General features: G+C 49.5%; 1 protein-coding gene across 10 annotated transcripts; it reads right to left on the bottom strand.

Annotated features, from left to right (window-relative positions):
- Positions 1–602: 602 nt before the first annotated feature.
- On the bottom strand, positions 603–15,119 carry CARD19 (caspase recruitment domain family member 19). 10 transcript variants are annotated; one of them, XM_082469899.1, is made up of 6 exons: positions 14,800–15,107; positions 4,368–4,510; positions 2,733–2,886; positions 1,478–1,537; positions 1,159–1,230; positions 603–868 (listed from the first exon to the last, which is right to left on the bottom strand). In XM_082469899.1, the coding sequence occupies exons 1-6, from the start codon at positions 14,804–14,806 to the stop codon at positions 753–755; spliced, it is 552 nt and encodes a 183-aa protein (XP_082326025.1). In that variant the 5' UTR covers positions 14,807–15,107; the 3' UTR covers positions 603–752. The 10 variants fall into 10 exon arrangements, 9 of the variants coding, with proteins under 9 accessions (XP_082326025.1, XP_082326023.1, XP_082326027.1 ...); XR_014265750.1 differs by lacking the exon at positions 1,478–1,537 and having other exon boundaries at positions 1,159–1,435; positions 2,729–2,886; positions 14,800–15,110; XM_082469897.1 differs by having other exon boundaries at positions 1,159–1,537; positions 14,800–15,119.
- Positions 15,120–16,014: the final 895 nt, after the last annotated feature.

The following is a 16,014-nucleotide window of genomic DNA, read 5'->3' on the forward strand; positions in this document are numbered from 1 at the left end:
CACTGGGTCCCCCTTTCCTGGCTGAGTGATCTCTCCTTTCAGTCTTAGATTCTTCATCAGAAAAGCAGGGGCAGCAGCCCACCTCCTGGAGCTGCTAAGAGGAATCAAATTAACACATGCTGGTACTAGGTATTATGAGGCATTTGGCTGGCGCCCCTCCATGGCCCAGGGCTCGGGTAACAGAGCAGCCCAGTGGGCCCTGTCCATCCTCGCCACCTGGGGCTGAAGGCTAGGGAAGGAGGGAAGATGGGCAGGGGCAGGTGTGGGGACCAACAACACCCAGGCAGGGGATGGCAGAAGGGGTTCAAGGTAGGGAGCTCTGGAGAGAAGCAGTGGAAGGCGGCCAGGGAGGGAGGGAAGGGAACACGTGGCGGGGGATATCTGGACGTGGGCACTGGGGGACACAGCAGGGGTCATCTGGGGCAGGTAGCCCACATGGAGGGGTGAGGCCCAGGCCCACAGGGGTCTGAGAAGGCGGCCTGAGCAGGACCTGGGTCTTGGGTTGGACTCGGGAAGCCAAGAGCCCACAGGGTCAGCCCCAGCTAGACATGCTGTCATGTCTTGTGTTGGTATCATCTAGAAAACACTCCTGAGAGAAGGGATAAGACTCAAACATTTAATATTGTTGAGCACCTCTGTACAGTGAAGGTAAAGTGCTTGTTACATAAGTTATAAACAGTGAAACGTAAACACTTAGAAAAGCAAGCCAGCCCCAGGGCAGCAAGCAGCCAGGCAGGCAGGGCTGGGATTGGTCAGAGCCCCCCCAGGTCATCTGTGAGGAAGGTCAGCAGGAAGCGGCTGACGTGCCTGTCGACGATGACAGGGGAGAAGCCCAGGACACGCCGGGCCCCTGGCAGCACCTTGGGGTCTGGAAGACAAGGGGGTCTCAGAACCCATCGAGAAGGCGCCTTCTCTCAGCCTCAGGGCATCGCTAGCCCCACACCTGAGTGATGTGGGGTCCCCATGCCGAGTGGGCCTGCTTGCCACTGGCTCCCCACACAGGACCTTGACAAGGTCAGCATGGCAGGAAAGGAACCGCAGGGCTGCCACGCTGGGCCACAAGTAGGGGGCCTCAGGTGTAGGCCTCCGTCCATCCGGCAGGGCTCTGCCCCATGGTCTGGAGAGGACTGGGCTGAGGCTTGGCCAGGCAGCACCCACCTGGGGGGCAGCAGTAGACGAGGAGTGCCAGCCCTGCGGCCAGGCCGAGACAGGTCAGGAAGGCCACGGGTCCTGGGGAGAAATGCACGTGAGCAGCTCCCCGAGCCCAGGAGGGCGGGGAGGGGTCCAGAGGCCTCGAGGGACAGGCTCACACCCTGTGCTGTGGTCAGCTGGGCAGGGACGTCCCCAGTAAGCACCCTGAGGGGGTCTGTCCAACAGGAAGCCAGGAACAGAACCCGACTTGGAATGGAGAAGCCCCCGAGGCAGAGATGGAGCCCTGGGTGGGGGAACAGAGAGAAGGGACATGGGAGGCGGTTACCCCTGTCACTGAGCTCACGGCCTGCGGTGCCCGAGTCTAGCTCTGTGCAATCTGAGTTCTCTGGAAACAAAATCACAGGGTGCAGTTAGTCGTGGGTGGGCCAGAGGGTAAGGTGGTTGCCCCGCCCTCGGGAAACCAAGGGGGCTGTCGAGCCCCCTCCCCCAGACCACCCAGGCTTCTCAGGTTGTACCGGTGCTAAGCCCTCCAGGCTGTGTTTGGGGGAAGTCAGCGCCAGGGAGGGAACCCTGCACAGTTTTGTGTCTTCTCCTTTTGTCCACTTCATGAGAACTTGAGGACCATGGAGTAGGGGGTTCACTGTTCCGTGGCAACCACAAGGCACCAAACACAGCGCAAACACCTGCCTGTCCAAAGTCTGATGATGTTGATGTGAGGGCAGGGCGCTCTTTCTCTTTCCCCAGACCCCACTGGGGCTCCCCCTAACCAGCCAGCTGCCAGACAGCCCTGAGGGCACCCTGGTAGGTACTTGACTCCAGGCAGGGCTGTGTGGTCCTGACAGCTGTGGTGACAGGATCGTCCCATGCTGGAGCTCAGGGCTCAGTCCTGCCAGCCTGTCCTTGGGGCCAAAGACACTGGCCCCAGGTCCAGCTGAGTGGCCTGAGATGAGCCACCTCTTCCCTCCCGGCCTGCAGCCTCTCATCCGAGGACTGAGGGACAGTAGCCACTCCTCCTGAGGACCTGGGTGCAGAGGCCTCAGGACTGAGCTGCCATCCCCACTTGTACCTTCCCTGCACCCAACCTGGCAGCTCAGAGGATCCCTCGGGGCTCACAAGCCTCCCGGGCCCACAGGCCAGACCCTCTAAACCAAAACACATGTGTCTTGGACCAGCCATCTGTTAGAAACTGTTCTACAGAAACAGCCATGCCATGAGGATCTACCTGGGCGAAAGTGGACGCAACCTGCGTCGTGGGGGTTGGGGGGGTCAGTTCACTCAAGGCTGGTACAGCCTTCAGCTGCGAGCTATTTCTGATCAGAAGTGTAAGGGTTCCCAGATTCATTAGATTACAGAGGGAAGGGCAGAGCTGCATGCAAGAGATGCTACCTTTTGTGTAAAAATTGGCACAAGAAAAAGGGAGACAGAGGGACAGAGAGACAGAGAGAGGGAGACGTGGAGACAGAAATATCTATATTGTCTGAAATACTCTGAGGGCCACACAAGATGCAACCAGAGGGCAGTCTCTGGTGAAGGGCTGAACAAGAAGATGCCGAGGCCTGGGGACTGGGACACGCACTTACGCAGGGTGTGCCGGCTGGGCAGGCAGCTGTGCAGGGGCTGGGCATGGATGTACAGGGCCCGGTAGAACTCCTGGCAGTCCCGCTCACCGCTCCGCTGCAGGTGGCCCAAGAGGTCGCAGAGACGTACTCGCAGAGATACCTTGGGGTTCCGGAACTGGAGGAGGAAGGGGCACGAGACAGGTCAGGCTGGAGGACTCTGGGCTCAGCACCCAGCCCCAGCTTCCTCAATGGCTGTGATACCATCTAGATGCTTGGAACACCCACGGGGAGGTAGCAATTGCTACCACAGCCTCATGCACTCCCATGTGGCACCCAAGACTGTGCTGCATGGCCACTAAGCCTTGCACTCCCACTGGAGGCCAGGACAGGTCAGCAAGAAAGATGGCGGTGACATTATTCCAAGTGTGGAAATTTAGTGGCTTGCTGACTTGGTTTTCCCATTTGTAAAAAGGGAATAATAAACCCACATGGTAGGGTCATTACAGGGAATCTCTGAGGTAATGATAATTTCTAGTGGTTTACACTCTACAGGAATGTGATTCAAGTTTTAAAAAATAAATCAAGGATTAAGGAGAAAAAAAAGGTGGCTTTTTTGATGTGGTTGACTGAAAAATATGTGGTTGTAAAGGTCAATGGACAGGGTACTTGGCATTGACTCCCAGAACCTGGAGGCTATGGCTCGGTGCTGCCACCTGGTGGTGGTGTACCATGCTACAAGGAACTAGAATCAAACCACAAAGGTACAGAAGCTGCAAAGCAAAGGCAGATGTGCAGCAGAAGCCATGGGTACCTATCAGGAAAGGAACTGTAGTTTTGTGTGTGGAGTTTCCTTTTTCTCATGTAAACATCTGAGCTTTTCAAATTGTTTTTTACAATGAATGTGTATTCAACTTTTAATTACAAGATATAAATTTGAGCCCCTACTTTTTAACTCACTGTACTACTTCTGTAACTTAAGAAGCATCTGGGCCAGTAGCAGGGTCTGTGTTGATTCTAGTTCTGTTGAGGATCAATCTCACCTGTCCCTAGGAGAGACCACCAACCCTCCAAATAGCCCTGCACGTGGTACTGTTACCCTGTGCCAAGGCAGGAAGCTCAGCTCCAAGAGGAGAAGGACTCGCTCAGTCACCCAGATGGGAGGCAGGTCCTGCACCCCAAAGCCCGGGCTGGTCTCTAGCACCCACCCCAGCCCCACGGGGGAGCCAGAGAAGTGGGTGGGGTAAGCAAGGAGCACCCACTCTCACCCAGTGTCCCTGAATAGGATGGGCCAGATTACACCCAAAACGTTTGCCCACTTTGAACTTTTGGAAGATGCAGAGTAAAGAGCCCTATGGCACTGGGTAGGGCCTATCTGGTATCCCTGATCCCCTCCCACCCCAGCACTCCCCCTGTTCCCCCTTCCAGGTTTGTCTCATGTTGTGGCATGTTATCACATGTCTCCTGTGATCCTCCCAGCATTTCTGGAAGGGGCCAGAAGGCCTGATGGCATATAAAGAAACTAAGGCTCAAAGAGCTGATGTTCTGGGCCCAAGGTCACCCTAAGGAGACAGGTTTTCACCACCAAGCTGTCCTGCCCCCCGCTTCTCCCAGCCCAGAGAGGAAGGGATGGGAAAGCAGCCTCAGGTTCTTTGGCACCTTTTCCGCATCCTTGTTGCTGAGGATCTGGGGGTAGTAGCGGTTCAGTTGGAGGATAATCCTGTCCACCTGCTGCTCACTCAGGCGCCCAAGGCCTGTGAGGAAAGGCATGTCCTGGACCAGGCGGTCACAGTAGGTCTGCTCTGAAACAGAAGCAGAGAACACAGAGGGAATGAGCCAGCTCAGCCCAAAAAGGGGGTGGCGAGACCCACACACCATGATGCAGCCATGGCAGGGACCCTTCGCAGCAAGGTCCCCATGCCGACTGAGAGGTGTACCAGCTGTAAGCACCTGGACAACTGCTGACATCCCAGCTCATGCAGAGCCCAGAGTTCCCCCATGTCATGCCAACATCCTTGCCAGAAAGTGGGGTGGGTGAGTGCAGTGATAAAGGTTCATAGTGCTCAAAAGCAGAGCAGAGCCTCTGGCTCCTATCTTTTATGCCTGAGAGCTTATCGCAAAAAAACTCAGAAGGGCGAAGAACCTGCTGTCTGTTGGGCTCCCTCAGTGCCCTCTGGAAATAGCCAGGCCCGAGGAAGAGCACAGGCAGCCTGGAGAAGGCCCAATCTTGAAGCTCCTACAGTCGCTGTTGTCATGGGGACAGGAGACACAAAGACAGGAGCACAGGGTTTGGAATGGCCTGTGCTGGCATGGCCACCAGACACAGTGTATCTGCAAGGCCTTGAGAAGCTGCCACCAACAGCAGACCAGCATGCTTGCTGCCCAGGAGGCTGGGGAATGCCTTTTCTTTTGTTTTTTTCTTTCAGAATCACCATTAAAGCATCACTGTTGCACTATCTTTCCCATTAAGAATGTCCCTTAGAATGACAAGTCTTTAAAGGCAAGGGGTGGGGAGAGGTCGGTGGGCAGTTGACAAAGAAATCTCTGAATCTCTGAGGGAGGGTCCCAAGTTCCTGCAGCACCAGCTGCCTGAACAAGTGCACCACCATACCTACCTGTGGCACCTTGTCCTGTTTCCTGGTGGACCCAGGGGATGGGGGGGCAGGCAGAGCTGTATAGGAGGAGAGTTTCTGTATGTGACTGAAGTTAAGTTGGTATCAATTCAAATTAGATAGTTGTAACTTTAGGGTATTATGTATAATCCTCATGGTAACCACAAGGAAAATGTCCATAGAATATACACAAAAGGAAACCAAAACGTGTTACTACAGAAAATCAACACAAAAGAAGGAAGGGAAGAAATGAAGGAAAAAAAGCTACGAGACAGACAGAAAACAAACAGCAAAAAGGCAGAAACAAGTTATCCCTTATCAGTAATTACTTTAAATGTAAATGGATTAAACTCTCTAATCAAAAGACATAGATTAGCGAAGTGGATTTGTAGTATTGTGATTTATAATAAGAAATACATATTTGGTCTTTGTCCCAATTCCTGGCACACAGTTTCTAAAACCCAAGGAATTTCCTAAGTGATGAGAGCTGTGAAGGTGAAAGGATATCTTTTGTTACTCATAACAATCCCTTTCCAACCTCATCTGACTTTGTATTAATGAGGTGATTTTGGGAAAGCCCCTAAATAACCACAGGGTGGGAGCTGATTGCCAGTGGAACCAACCACGTAATTCAAGGGGTGGAACTTTCAGTCCTCCCCATCTCACTTCCCCTTGCAATGTCTGGGGAGGGGAGAGGGGCTGGAGGTTCAATCAATCACCAGTAGCCAGTGATTTAATCAGTCATGCCTACCTAAGGAAGCCTGCATAAAACCCCCCAAAAATGGGGTTTGGAGCACTCTAAGTTACTGAATATGTGGAGGTGCTGAGAGGGTGGCCTGCCTGGGAGGAGCATGGAGCTTCCATGCTTTGCTTCTCACATGCTTTGCCCTATGCATCTTTTCCATCCGGATGCTCATTTATATCCTTGAAATATCCTTTGTAACAAACTGGCAATAGTGTTTTCCTGAGTTCTGTGAACTATTCTAGCAAATAGGGTCACAAGGAGAGGGTCATGGGAACTCTGATTTACAGCCAGTCAGTTAGAAGCACAGGGGACAACCTGGACTTGTGATCGGCATCTCAAGTGGGGGCAATCTCGTGGAACTGAGCCTAAAGTTAACCTATGGGATCTGACGCTATCTCTGGATAGATGGTGTCAGAATTGAATTAAATTATAGGACTCCCAGTTGGTGTCCACCAAAGTCGCGACTGGCATCTCAAATGGGGGCAATCTTGTGGGACTGAGCCTAAAGTTAACCTATGGGATCTGACACTATCTCTGGATAGATGGTGTCAGAATTGAATTAAATTATAGGACTCCCAGTTGGTGTCCACCGAAGAACTGGAAAATTGCTTGGTAGGGGAAAAAACCCACACATTCCATAACCAGAAGTGTCAGAATTATTGAGAAACATAAGCGTTGTATGTAAGAGTAGAAGAGAAAATTAATTTTTTCCTCTCAGGATTTAAAAAACATGATTTAACTATATACCGTCTTCAAAAGACTCACTTTAGGTCTAAAGAAAGAAAAAGGTTGAAGGTGAAAGAATGGAACAAGATATTCCATACAAATAGTAACCAAAAGAGAATTTACACTGCTATACTAATATCAGAAAAAAATAGGCTTTAAGGCAAAAGCTGTTATGAGACAAAGAAGTACATTATATATTAATAAAGTGATCAATCACCAAGAAGTTAGAACATATATGCACCAAATATCAGAGCCCCAAAATATTTAAAGCAAACATTGGCAGAATTGAAGGGAGAAATAGAAAGCTTTATGATAATAGCTGGAGACTTCAACAGACCACTTTCAGTAATAGAATAACCAGACAGAAGATCAATAAGGCAATAGAGGATGTGAACAGCCCCATAAACTAATGATACCTAACAGACATAGACACAACACTCCACCCAACAATAGCAGAATATACACTCTTCTCAAGTGCACAGGGAACATTATCCAAAATAGACCACAAAACACAGTTAACCATAAAATGTGTCTTAATATATTTTAAAGGACTGACATAATAAAAGGATCTTTTCTGATCACATGGAATAAAGCTAGAAATCAGTAACAGTAGGAAAAGTGGAAAATTCACAATTATGTGGACATTAAACAACAAATGCATCAAAGAGGAAATCACACGAGAAATCAGAAAATACCTTGAGAAAAATGAAAATAAAAATACAGCATACTAAAATTTAAGGGATGCAGTGAAAGCAGTACTGAGAGGAAAATTTACAGCTGTAAATGCACATACTAAAATAGAAGATCTCAAATCAATAACCTAATGTTACATCTTAAGGAACTAGAAAAGGAAAAGCAAACTAAACCCAAAGCTTGTAGAAGGATGGAAATGATAAAGATTAGAGTGAAGATAAATGAAATAGAAAAACAATAGAAAAATAGAACAACAAAACCAAAAGTTGGTTCCAGAAAGATCAACAAAATTGGCAAACCTTTAGCTAGATTAACAAAGAAAAAAGAGAGGAGATTCAAATTACTAATATCAGAAATATTACTATGAATTTTACAGAAATAAAAAGGATTATAAAAGAATACTGTGGACATTTATACCAACAAATTGGACAACCTAGATAAAATGGACAAATTCCTAAAAACACACAATCTACCAAAGCTGAATCATGAAGAAACAGAAAATCTGAAAGGACCTATTACTAATAAGGAGATTCAATCAGTAGTTAAAATGGTCTCAACAAATAAAAGCCCAGAATCAGATGGCTTCACTGATGAATTCTACCAAACATTTAAAGAACTAATACCAATCCTTCTCAAACTCTAAAAATAAAGTTACCATATGATCCTGCAATCCTACTCCTTAGCATATATCTGGAGAAAACTCTAGTTTGCAACCCAATGTTCATAGCAGCACTATTTACAAAAGCCAAGATATGGAAGCAACCTAAATGTCCACTGACAGATGAATGAATAAAGAAGATGTAGTATATATATATATACACAATACAATATTACTCAACCATAAAAAAGAATGAAATAATGACATTTGCAGCAATATGGTTGGACCTAGAAATTATCATATTAAGTGAAGTATGTCAGACAGAGAAAGACAAATATCATACGATATCAGTTACATGTGGAATCTAAAAAAATGACACAAATGAGCTTATTTACAACACAGAAATAGACTCACAGACATAGAAAACTTATGGTTACCAAAGGGGATGGGGGGGATAAATTAGGAGTCTGGGATTAACATATACACACTACCATGTATAAAATAGATAAACAACAAGGACCCACTGCATAGCACAGGAAACTATACTCAGTATCGTGTAATAACGAATAACATAAAAGAATCTGAAAAAACTATATATATATGTACGTACATATGTATAACTAAATCACTTTGCTGTACACTTGAAACTAACACACACTGCAAATTAACTATATGTCGATTAAAAAACTTAAAAAAAGGAATAAAATACTTAGAAATAAATTTAACCAAGGATGTGGAAGACTTGGACACTGGATCTACAAAACATTGCTGAAAGAAATTTTAAAAGACACACATAAATGGAAAGACATCCCATGTTCATGGGCTGGAAGACTTAATATTGTGAGTATGACAATACTACCCAAAGTGATCTAGGAATTCAATGTAATCCCTATCCAAACCCCAATAAATGTTTTTTGTTTTTCATCCTAAAATTCATATGGAATCTCAAAGGACTTTTATGGCCAAAACAATCCTGAAAAGGAAAGAAGGTGGATGACTCATACTTCCTGATTTCAAAATTTACCATAAAGCTACAAGAATCAAAACTGTGGTACCGACATAAGGACAGACATATAGACCAATGTAATAGACTAGAAAGTCCAGAAATAAACACTATTTTGAGTGGGGGAAAAACAAAGACTGAAGACAACCCACAGAATGGGACAAGTATTTGCAAAGCATATATCTGATTAGGCATTAATATATAGAGAGAGAGAATATAAAAAGAACTCCTACAATGCAACAACAACAAAAAAATCCTATAGGGCTTCCCTGGTGGTGCAGTGGTTAGGAATCTGCCTGCTAATGCAGGGGACACGGGTTCGAGCCCTGGTCTGGGAAGATCCCACATGCCGCGGAGCAACTAGGCCCGTGAGCAACAACTACTGAGCCTGTGCGTCTGGAGCCTGTGCTCCGCAACAAGAGAGGCCACAATAGTGAGAGGCCCGCGCACCGCGATGAAGAGTGGCCCCCGCTTGCCGCAACTAGAGAAAGCCCTTGCACAGAAATGAAGATCCAACACAGCCAAAAATAAATAAGTAAATAAATAAAGAAAAGAAAAAGAATATAAAAAAAAAATCCTATAAAGTAACCAATACAAAAATGAGCAAAAGACTTGCATAGGTATTTCTCCAAAGAAGATGTACAAATGAATACTAAGCATATGAAAAGATGCTCAACATCACTAGTCATTAGGGAAATGCAAATCAAACTACAATGAGATAACCACTTCATACACATTAAGGTAAAATAAATACATGGAGAGAGAGGGAATATGAATATGAGGATGAGGAGAAACTGGAACTCTCATGCATTACTGGTGGGCATGTAAAATGGTGCGGCCACTATGGAAAACGGTATGGCTATTCCTCAAAAAGTTAAACAAATACTTCAGCAATTTCATTCCTGGGTACACACTCAAAAGAACTGAAAGCAGAGACTCAAACAGGTATGTGCACACCAAGTTCAGAGTAGCATTATTCACAAAAGCCAAAAGGTAAAAACAACCCAAGTGTCCACGGACAGATGAATAGAGAGACAAAATGTGGTATACATACAATGGAATATTATACAACCATAAAAAGGAATGGAATTTTAAAACATGTATTTGACAACATGGATGACTGTGAAAACGTTATGCTAAGTGAAATAAGTCAGACACAAAAGGACAAACGTTGTATGATTCCACTTACATGAACTATCTAGAATAAGCAAATTCTAAAGACAGAAAGTAGAATAGTGATTACCAGGAGCTGGGGGTAGGGGAGAAAGGGGAGTTATTGTTTAATGGGCACAGAGTTTCTCTTTGGGATGATGAAAAGTTCTGGAAATGCATAGTGGTGACAGCTTCACAACATCGTGGATGTATTTAATGCCACTGAAATGGTTAAAATGGTAAATTTTATGTTCTGTATATTTTACCACATACATACATATAAAGGTGAATGGATAATATATTAAACTGTGGTTCAGTTTAGTAAGTTACAATGGAATATAATTCAGTGATAAAAAGACCTATGAAGTCACAAAAAGACCTCTGAAGTCACAAAAAGACATGGAGGAAACTTAAATGCATTTTGCTAAAGGTTAAAGAAGCCAATTTGAAAAGGCTATATACTATATGATCCCAAGTATATGATATTCCAGAAAATGCAAAACTATGGAGAACAGTAAAAAGATCAGTGGTTGCCAAGGGTTAGGGAAGAGGGAGGGATAAATATGTAGAGCACAGATTTTTAGCCAGGTAAAACTACTTGTATGATACTGTAATGGTGGACACAGGACATTACGAATTTTTCAAAACTCATGCAATACACAACACAAGGACTTTAGTTAGTAATACCTAAAGTTATTAATATTCTATCAACATTGGTTCATTAAGTGCAACAAACATACCACACAAATGCAAGATGTTAATAATACAGGAAACGGGGTGTGGGGACCCTCTGTGCTATCTGCTCAATTTTCTATAAACTAAAAATGTTCTAAAAATAAAATCTATTAATTAAAAAGAAATCCTCTTTGGAAATTCTGTAGCTGAATTTTAAAGCAAAAAAATGAGAGTCACAGAAAGCATATGAATTCTTGGATTGGGTGGGGTTCCCTGGAAAGGAGCATGAAGGAACTTTCTGGAGTGATAGAAATGTTCTGTCTTGATTAGGCCTGGGCTAGTTGTTCCATGGGTGCATTCATTAGTCAAAACTTATAGAATTATTCACTAAAAATGAGTGTATTTGTAAGTAAATACTACCTCAATAACGTTGATTTTTTTAAAATAGGGTCATTGAGGTGGAACAAGTGGGGCCTCCTCCCTGATTTCTTCCACGAGGCCAACTCAACAGACTGTCTTTCTCATCTCTCTCTCCTGATGCTACCTCCTCCTGGATGGTCTTTTCTCCCCCAGAATATGAATTTCTAACTTCTGATCCTCCGAGCCTCTGAAAGTCAACCTTGAAAATGGACTTGTCAGCAGCTCCAACTTGGTGAAGAAGCCATGGACAGGGATGCAGACAGACCTGCCACCACCACATGGCAGGACCCTCCTGGCCACCTGGCTTCAGCATCTACAACCTCTCTGATTAAAGAGTTAATATTGGCCATAGTTCATGGAGTGTGCCCCATGCTTGGGCATTCTGTGGGCTCTAGGCATACAGATAATCATCATTCTTCCATCAGCTCTGCTACACAAGCATGACTACCACCCCCATTTTCAGAAGAAGAAACTGAAGCACAACGAGTAGACTTATCTAAGACCTGCCTGAGACCTCAACCAGCTAGGGAGTGATGTATCGAGGTCAGGACCCAGGCACAGTATTGGGGCCAACTCTTGACATCTAAATTTTCTGCCTCTCTAATCAACCTACTAATTAACTATGCAATTAGCTGCATCATGTCTGTTCCTGGCCAAGCCATAGGCTGTCTTGCCCAGCACTGCCAGTGTGTGCACCTGTGCATAGAGCCAGCACACACTAAGCACTAGGGAAGTTTGGGAATGAATGGACGTAGGTCCAAGGCTCAAGGGCGAGGGCTGTCAGTGGATGGTGGCCAGCATCTTGCAGTGGCTCCTCCTACCCTGCAGGTTGCTAGCCAGGTGGTGCCTCCATTGCCTGCAGCTGCCAGTCACCTGGCACGATGGCATAGCCTGGGGGCCAAAGCTCTGGGCTCTGCTGTGCGCTGTGCTTCCTGTGGTCTTTGTGAGCTGTGCACACAAACCACACCCAAGCAGCCATTCAGAGGCATGAGAAAGCACAAGAAAGGAAAGCACTTTGGTCCCAAGTGCTGATAAACAGTCCCAGACAGTTTTTACAGGACAAAGGAAGAGGAATGCTCTGGCATAAAATTCACCAGACCTTCACCAGCAACCTCTACTAAGCCCTACCTCCCCCATCATCTTGCCCTCCTGGCAGCACCACAACCATAGACACCCCCCCCCCAACCTGTTAGCCTGGCTTGGCAATCGAGGCCCTGTGGGAGCTGGCCTCACTTGCCCTCACCGGGCCTCCCAGACCCCTGAGCCATCCCTGCACAGCAACCCCCAACTGCAGTGTACTGCCCAGGATTCCCGCCCTTGGCACAAGAATACCTGTCCCTGTGGTTTCGCCTGGCTAACTCATGCTCACTGCCCTCCCGCCAAGAGACCTTCCTGAGCTCCCCTGCCGCCCCACCCCAAACAAAGTCCAGATGCTTGGACCTCAACCTCCCCTCCCAAATTGAATCTCCCAGAATCCCCTCCTGTCCCAGTGCCCAACCTGGCCTCAGGCATGGAGTTGAGATGGCGCACTCCCCAGCACACCACAAGGCAGGGACTCGTTCTGCAGCAACAGCAATTGCTGCAGTGACACTCGGCCAGTGCTGGCCCTGAGCAGACACATCAGGCCCCACACACTCACTCTGCAACCCTTTGTAGAGGCCCCAGAAACAACATGAGGCAGGTTCCTGTTGGTGCATGGAGACAGTGAGCCAGGAACTTGAGGCCCGCAGCCTTGCAAGCCTGCCCATTTGACCCTCCCAGGCCTGTGTTCTCTGGGCCCCAGTTCCCCATACCAAAAATGAAGGGCTCTGAGGGAAGGGGTCTCTAGAGGCCCAGGACACAGAGATGGCAGGGAGAAAGGGGATTGGTGGGCCTGGGCAGGGTCTAGTCCTGGCTCTGCCACTGACTGCCCCAGCGGTCTGGGGCACCTGCCCAACCTGACACTTTATTTCCTCATCCACACATAGAGATATTCCACTTTTCCCCATAGAGCAGTTCTGAATGGGAAGCACCTGATGCAAGACCATGTGCACAGTAGGTACAATAGACCCTGGAACAATGTGGCGGTTGGGGGCGCAGATCCCTGAGCAGTCGAAAATCCACACATTACTTTACAGTCAGCCCTCCATATCCATAATTTTGCATCCAAGGATTCAGCCAATCTGGGGTCATGTAGTACTATAGTATGTATCGAAAAAAAATCCACATATAAATGGACCCTCACATTTGAAACCTCAGCTCAAAGGGTCAACTGTACTCAGAAACAGCAGCCACAGATAAAAGAATTCAGAGAGATGACAGGGGAATGCACAGCAGCTGGGGTCTCTTCTGGCTAAGGCTGGGACACTGGTGTCCTGGAAATCACCAGGTTCCTGCCCATGAAATCCTACTTGTGTGCAGGACTCAGGCTGGGACTCCAGTGAGTGCTGGGGAGAGAACAGGGGCTTCTGGGGCCTCCCTGACCCCGTGGGCCACCCCTAGGTAACTTCTACCTCATGAAGCAGCCTGACCATGCTGTCATGGGCTCTGTCACCAGCCTGTCTCTGTCATGGAGCTTCTCCTACAGGGAAAGGTCCATAGAGAAGGGTCACCCTGCTCAGTCAGGAAGGTGGTGGGCGGGTCCCCATTCGAGAGGCCCTTGGCGGATGGCTGGGCTGGAGAACCCATCCTGGGAAAAGAAGGAGGGACTGGGGCAGTTCAGTATGGGGCACAAAGCCTTCGGGGACCGAGTCTGTGTCCACAATTCCCCTGGGCCTGTCGCTGGGCAAGGGGTGCAGCCTGGGAGGCACCACAGAGTCCCACGGGTACCACACACTGCCCAGGTATGCACCACCTGTTGGGCATTCTCCTCAGGTGGCTGTGAGGATGGAGTGTCTATATTCCCTGATAGAAGCACAGTAGAATCATTTTTACTTTCACCTCCCACTGTCAGGCCTCAACCCCCTCCTCCACCCCACTGCCCATGCAGCATCTCCCCACCTACAGACGTGCACTGGTCCCTGCCCTCCCGGAACCACCCACGACGTGGCCCCCACCCACTAGAACCTTCCATGGCCTGACCTGGCCTCACCCCACAGAACCATTCCAGGCCTAGCCTCTGTCCCCCAGAACCCTCTAGGGCCTCACCTGGCCTCGCCCTCCAGAACCCTCCAAGGCGGGGCCCCCAACGCTCAGAAGCCTCCAGGGCATGACGTGGCCTTGCCCAACAGAACTCTCCAGGGCGTGTCCATGGCCCCCGCCCCCAAGAACCCTCCAGGACCCGGCGTGGCCTCGCCCCCCAAGAACCCGGCCCCGGGCCGCGAGCTGCTCTGCCGTCGTCTAGTCGACAGGACACTCAGTCACAGGCAAGGTCACTCGCCGCCGCGAGGAGCGGCCCCCGGTGTGGCATCGGGACACCCGGACCCTATGGGCCACCGTGGCCGCGCGCCCGTCCCTGTATGGCAGGCACGACCCCGGACCGCGCTCACCTGTCATGGCGCCGGCACGCCGTGCACCCAGCTGGCCCGGCCAGTCCCCCTGCCGCCGTCAACCCCCTGGCTGGCCGTGCGCTGCCCGTCGACCCTTGTGACGGTCGCCCGCTCTTTCCCTGTGAGCCCCGCCCCCGGCATCGTCGCGGCTAAGCCCTAACCCCGCCCTCACTGAGCCCGCCCCTTCCCGATAGGCCCAGTCTGTAGCGTCCGCTGCGTAGCCTCGAGGGCTCTAAATCCCCATCCCTCACTCGAGCCCCGCTTCCGAACGCGTGGGCTACGAAAGCTGCCGAGCCCTTAGCCCCTCCCCTCACTGGGCCCGCGCGGTGCATCGGCTCTGTCACCGCGAGAGCTCTAAACCCCGCCCGCATTGAGCCCCACCCTCACGGACGTTAGCTCTGTCGCTGCCACAGCCCTTGAGCCCCGCCCCTTGCTGAGCCCGGTCCTCATCAGTTACTGGGCCTCTAGAAGCCTTAAGCCTTGAGCCTCGCTCCCGCCCGCAAGGGGTACCCTCAGCTCCGCCTCTCACTGAGTTCCGCCCCCGCTGTCCTGGGCTACGTCACCACCAGATCCCTGAGCCCCGCCCTTTTCCACGCGGCCCCGCCCCCGCCTGCGTCGATGGCGTCGCCGTGACCACTCTAAATGCCGCCCCCATTCTAGCCCCGCCCCCTCCGGCGCCAGCTTTAGTCGCCGCGCAGCTCTGTGTCCCGCCCCTCACCCGAGCCTCACCTCCATCGCTGGCACAGCCTCCATTATAGCCTATGTTTTCCTCCTTGGCCTTTCCCTGCTTTGGACCCGCTCAGTCTTGGCCTCCCGGGGCGGCCAGGGTCCGTGCCCGTGCGCAGACCCCACCCCCCCACCCCATGAAGGAACTGGAGGATGGGTGCAGCTGTCGGATGGAAACCACAAAACTCTTGGGCCGAGTCGTGGTGGTCACCACACGGGAACCATCCCCGCTCCGAACACAGAGTGAGTCTGGCCCGGCTTACTGGAAAAGCCCAGCCGGGTCCTACCCCAGTCCGTGGGACAACACGGGCAGTGCCTGCCTGCGGCAGGAGGGCTGTATAGCATGACCTGGGGGTGCACTAGGGGAAGTCCAAGCCTGCTCTAGGTCCCACGGCCGTCCTCCTGGAGGGGGCCTCCTGCCCACCAGTGGAACTGGTCTGACCCCCCCTCCCCCATTACTCTGCATCCCTCATGCTGGGTCATGACTCT

Source organism: Balaenoptera physalus (genome assembly GCF_965194825.1).
Source record: "Balaenoptera physalus genome assembly, chromosome: 7".
Lineage (NCBI taxonomy): Eukaryota > Metazoa > Chordata > Mammalia > Artiodactyla > Balaenopteridae > Balaenoptera > Balaenoptera physalus.

Bases quoted from the DNA above. Each gene is read 5' to 3' on its own strand.
- CARD19 (XM_082469893.1), bottom strand. The intron at 2,887-4,367 runs GTGCCAAAGAAC...TTCCTCCTCCAG, and splicing joins GCAACAAGGATGCGGAAAAG to TTCCGGAACCCCAAGGTATC. The intron at 1,538-2,732 runs GTAAGTGCGTGT...TTTTGTTTCCAG, and splicing joins GCCCAGCCGGCACACCCTGC to AGAACTCAGATTGCACAGAG.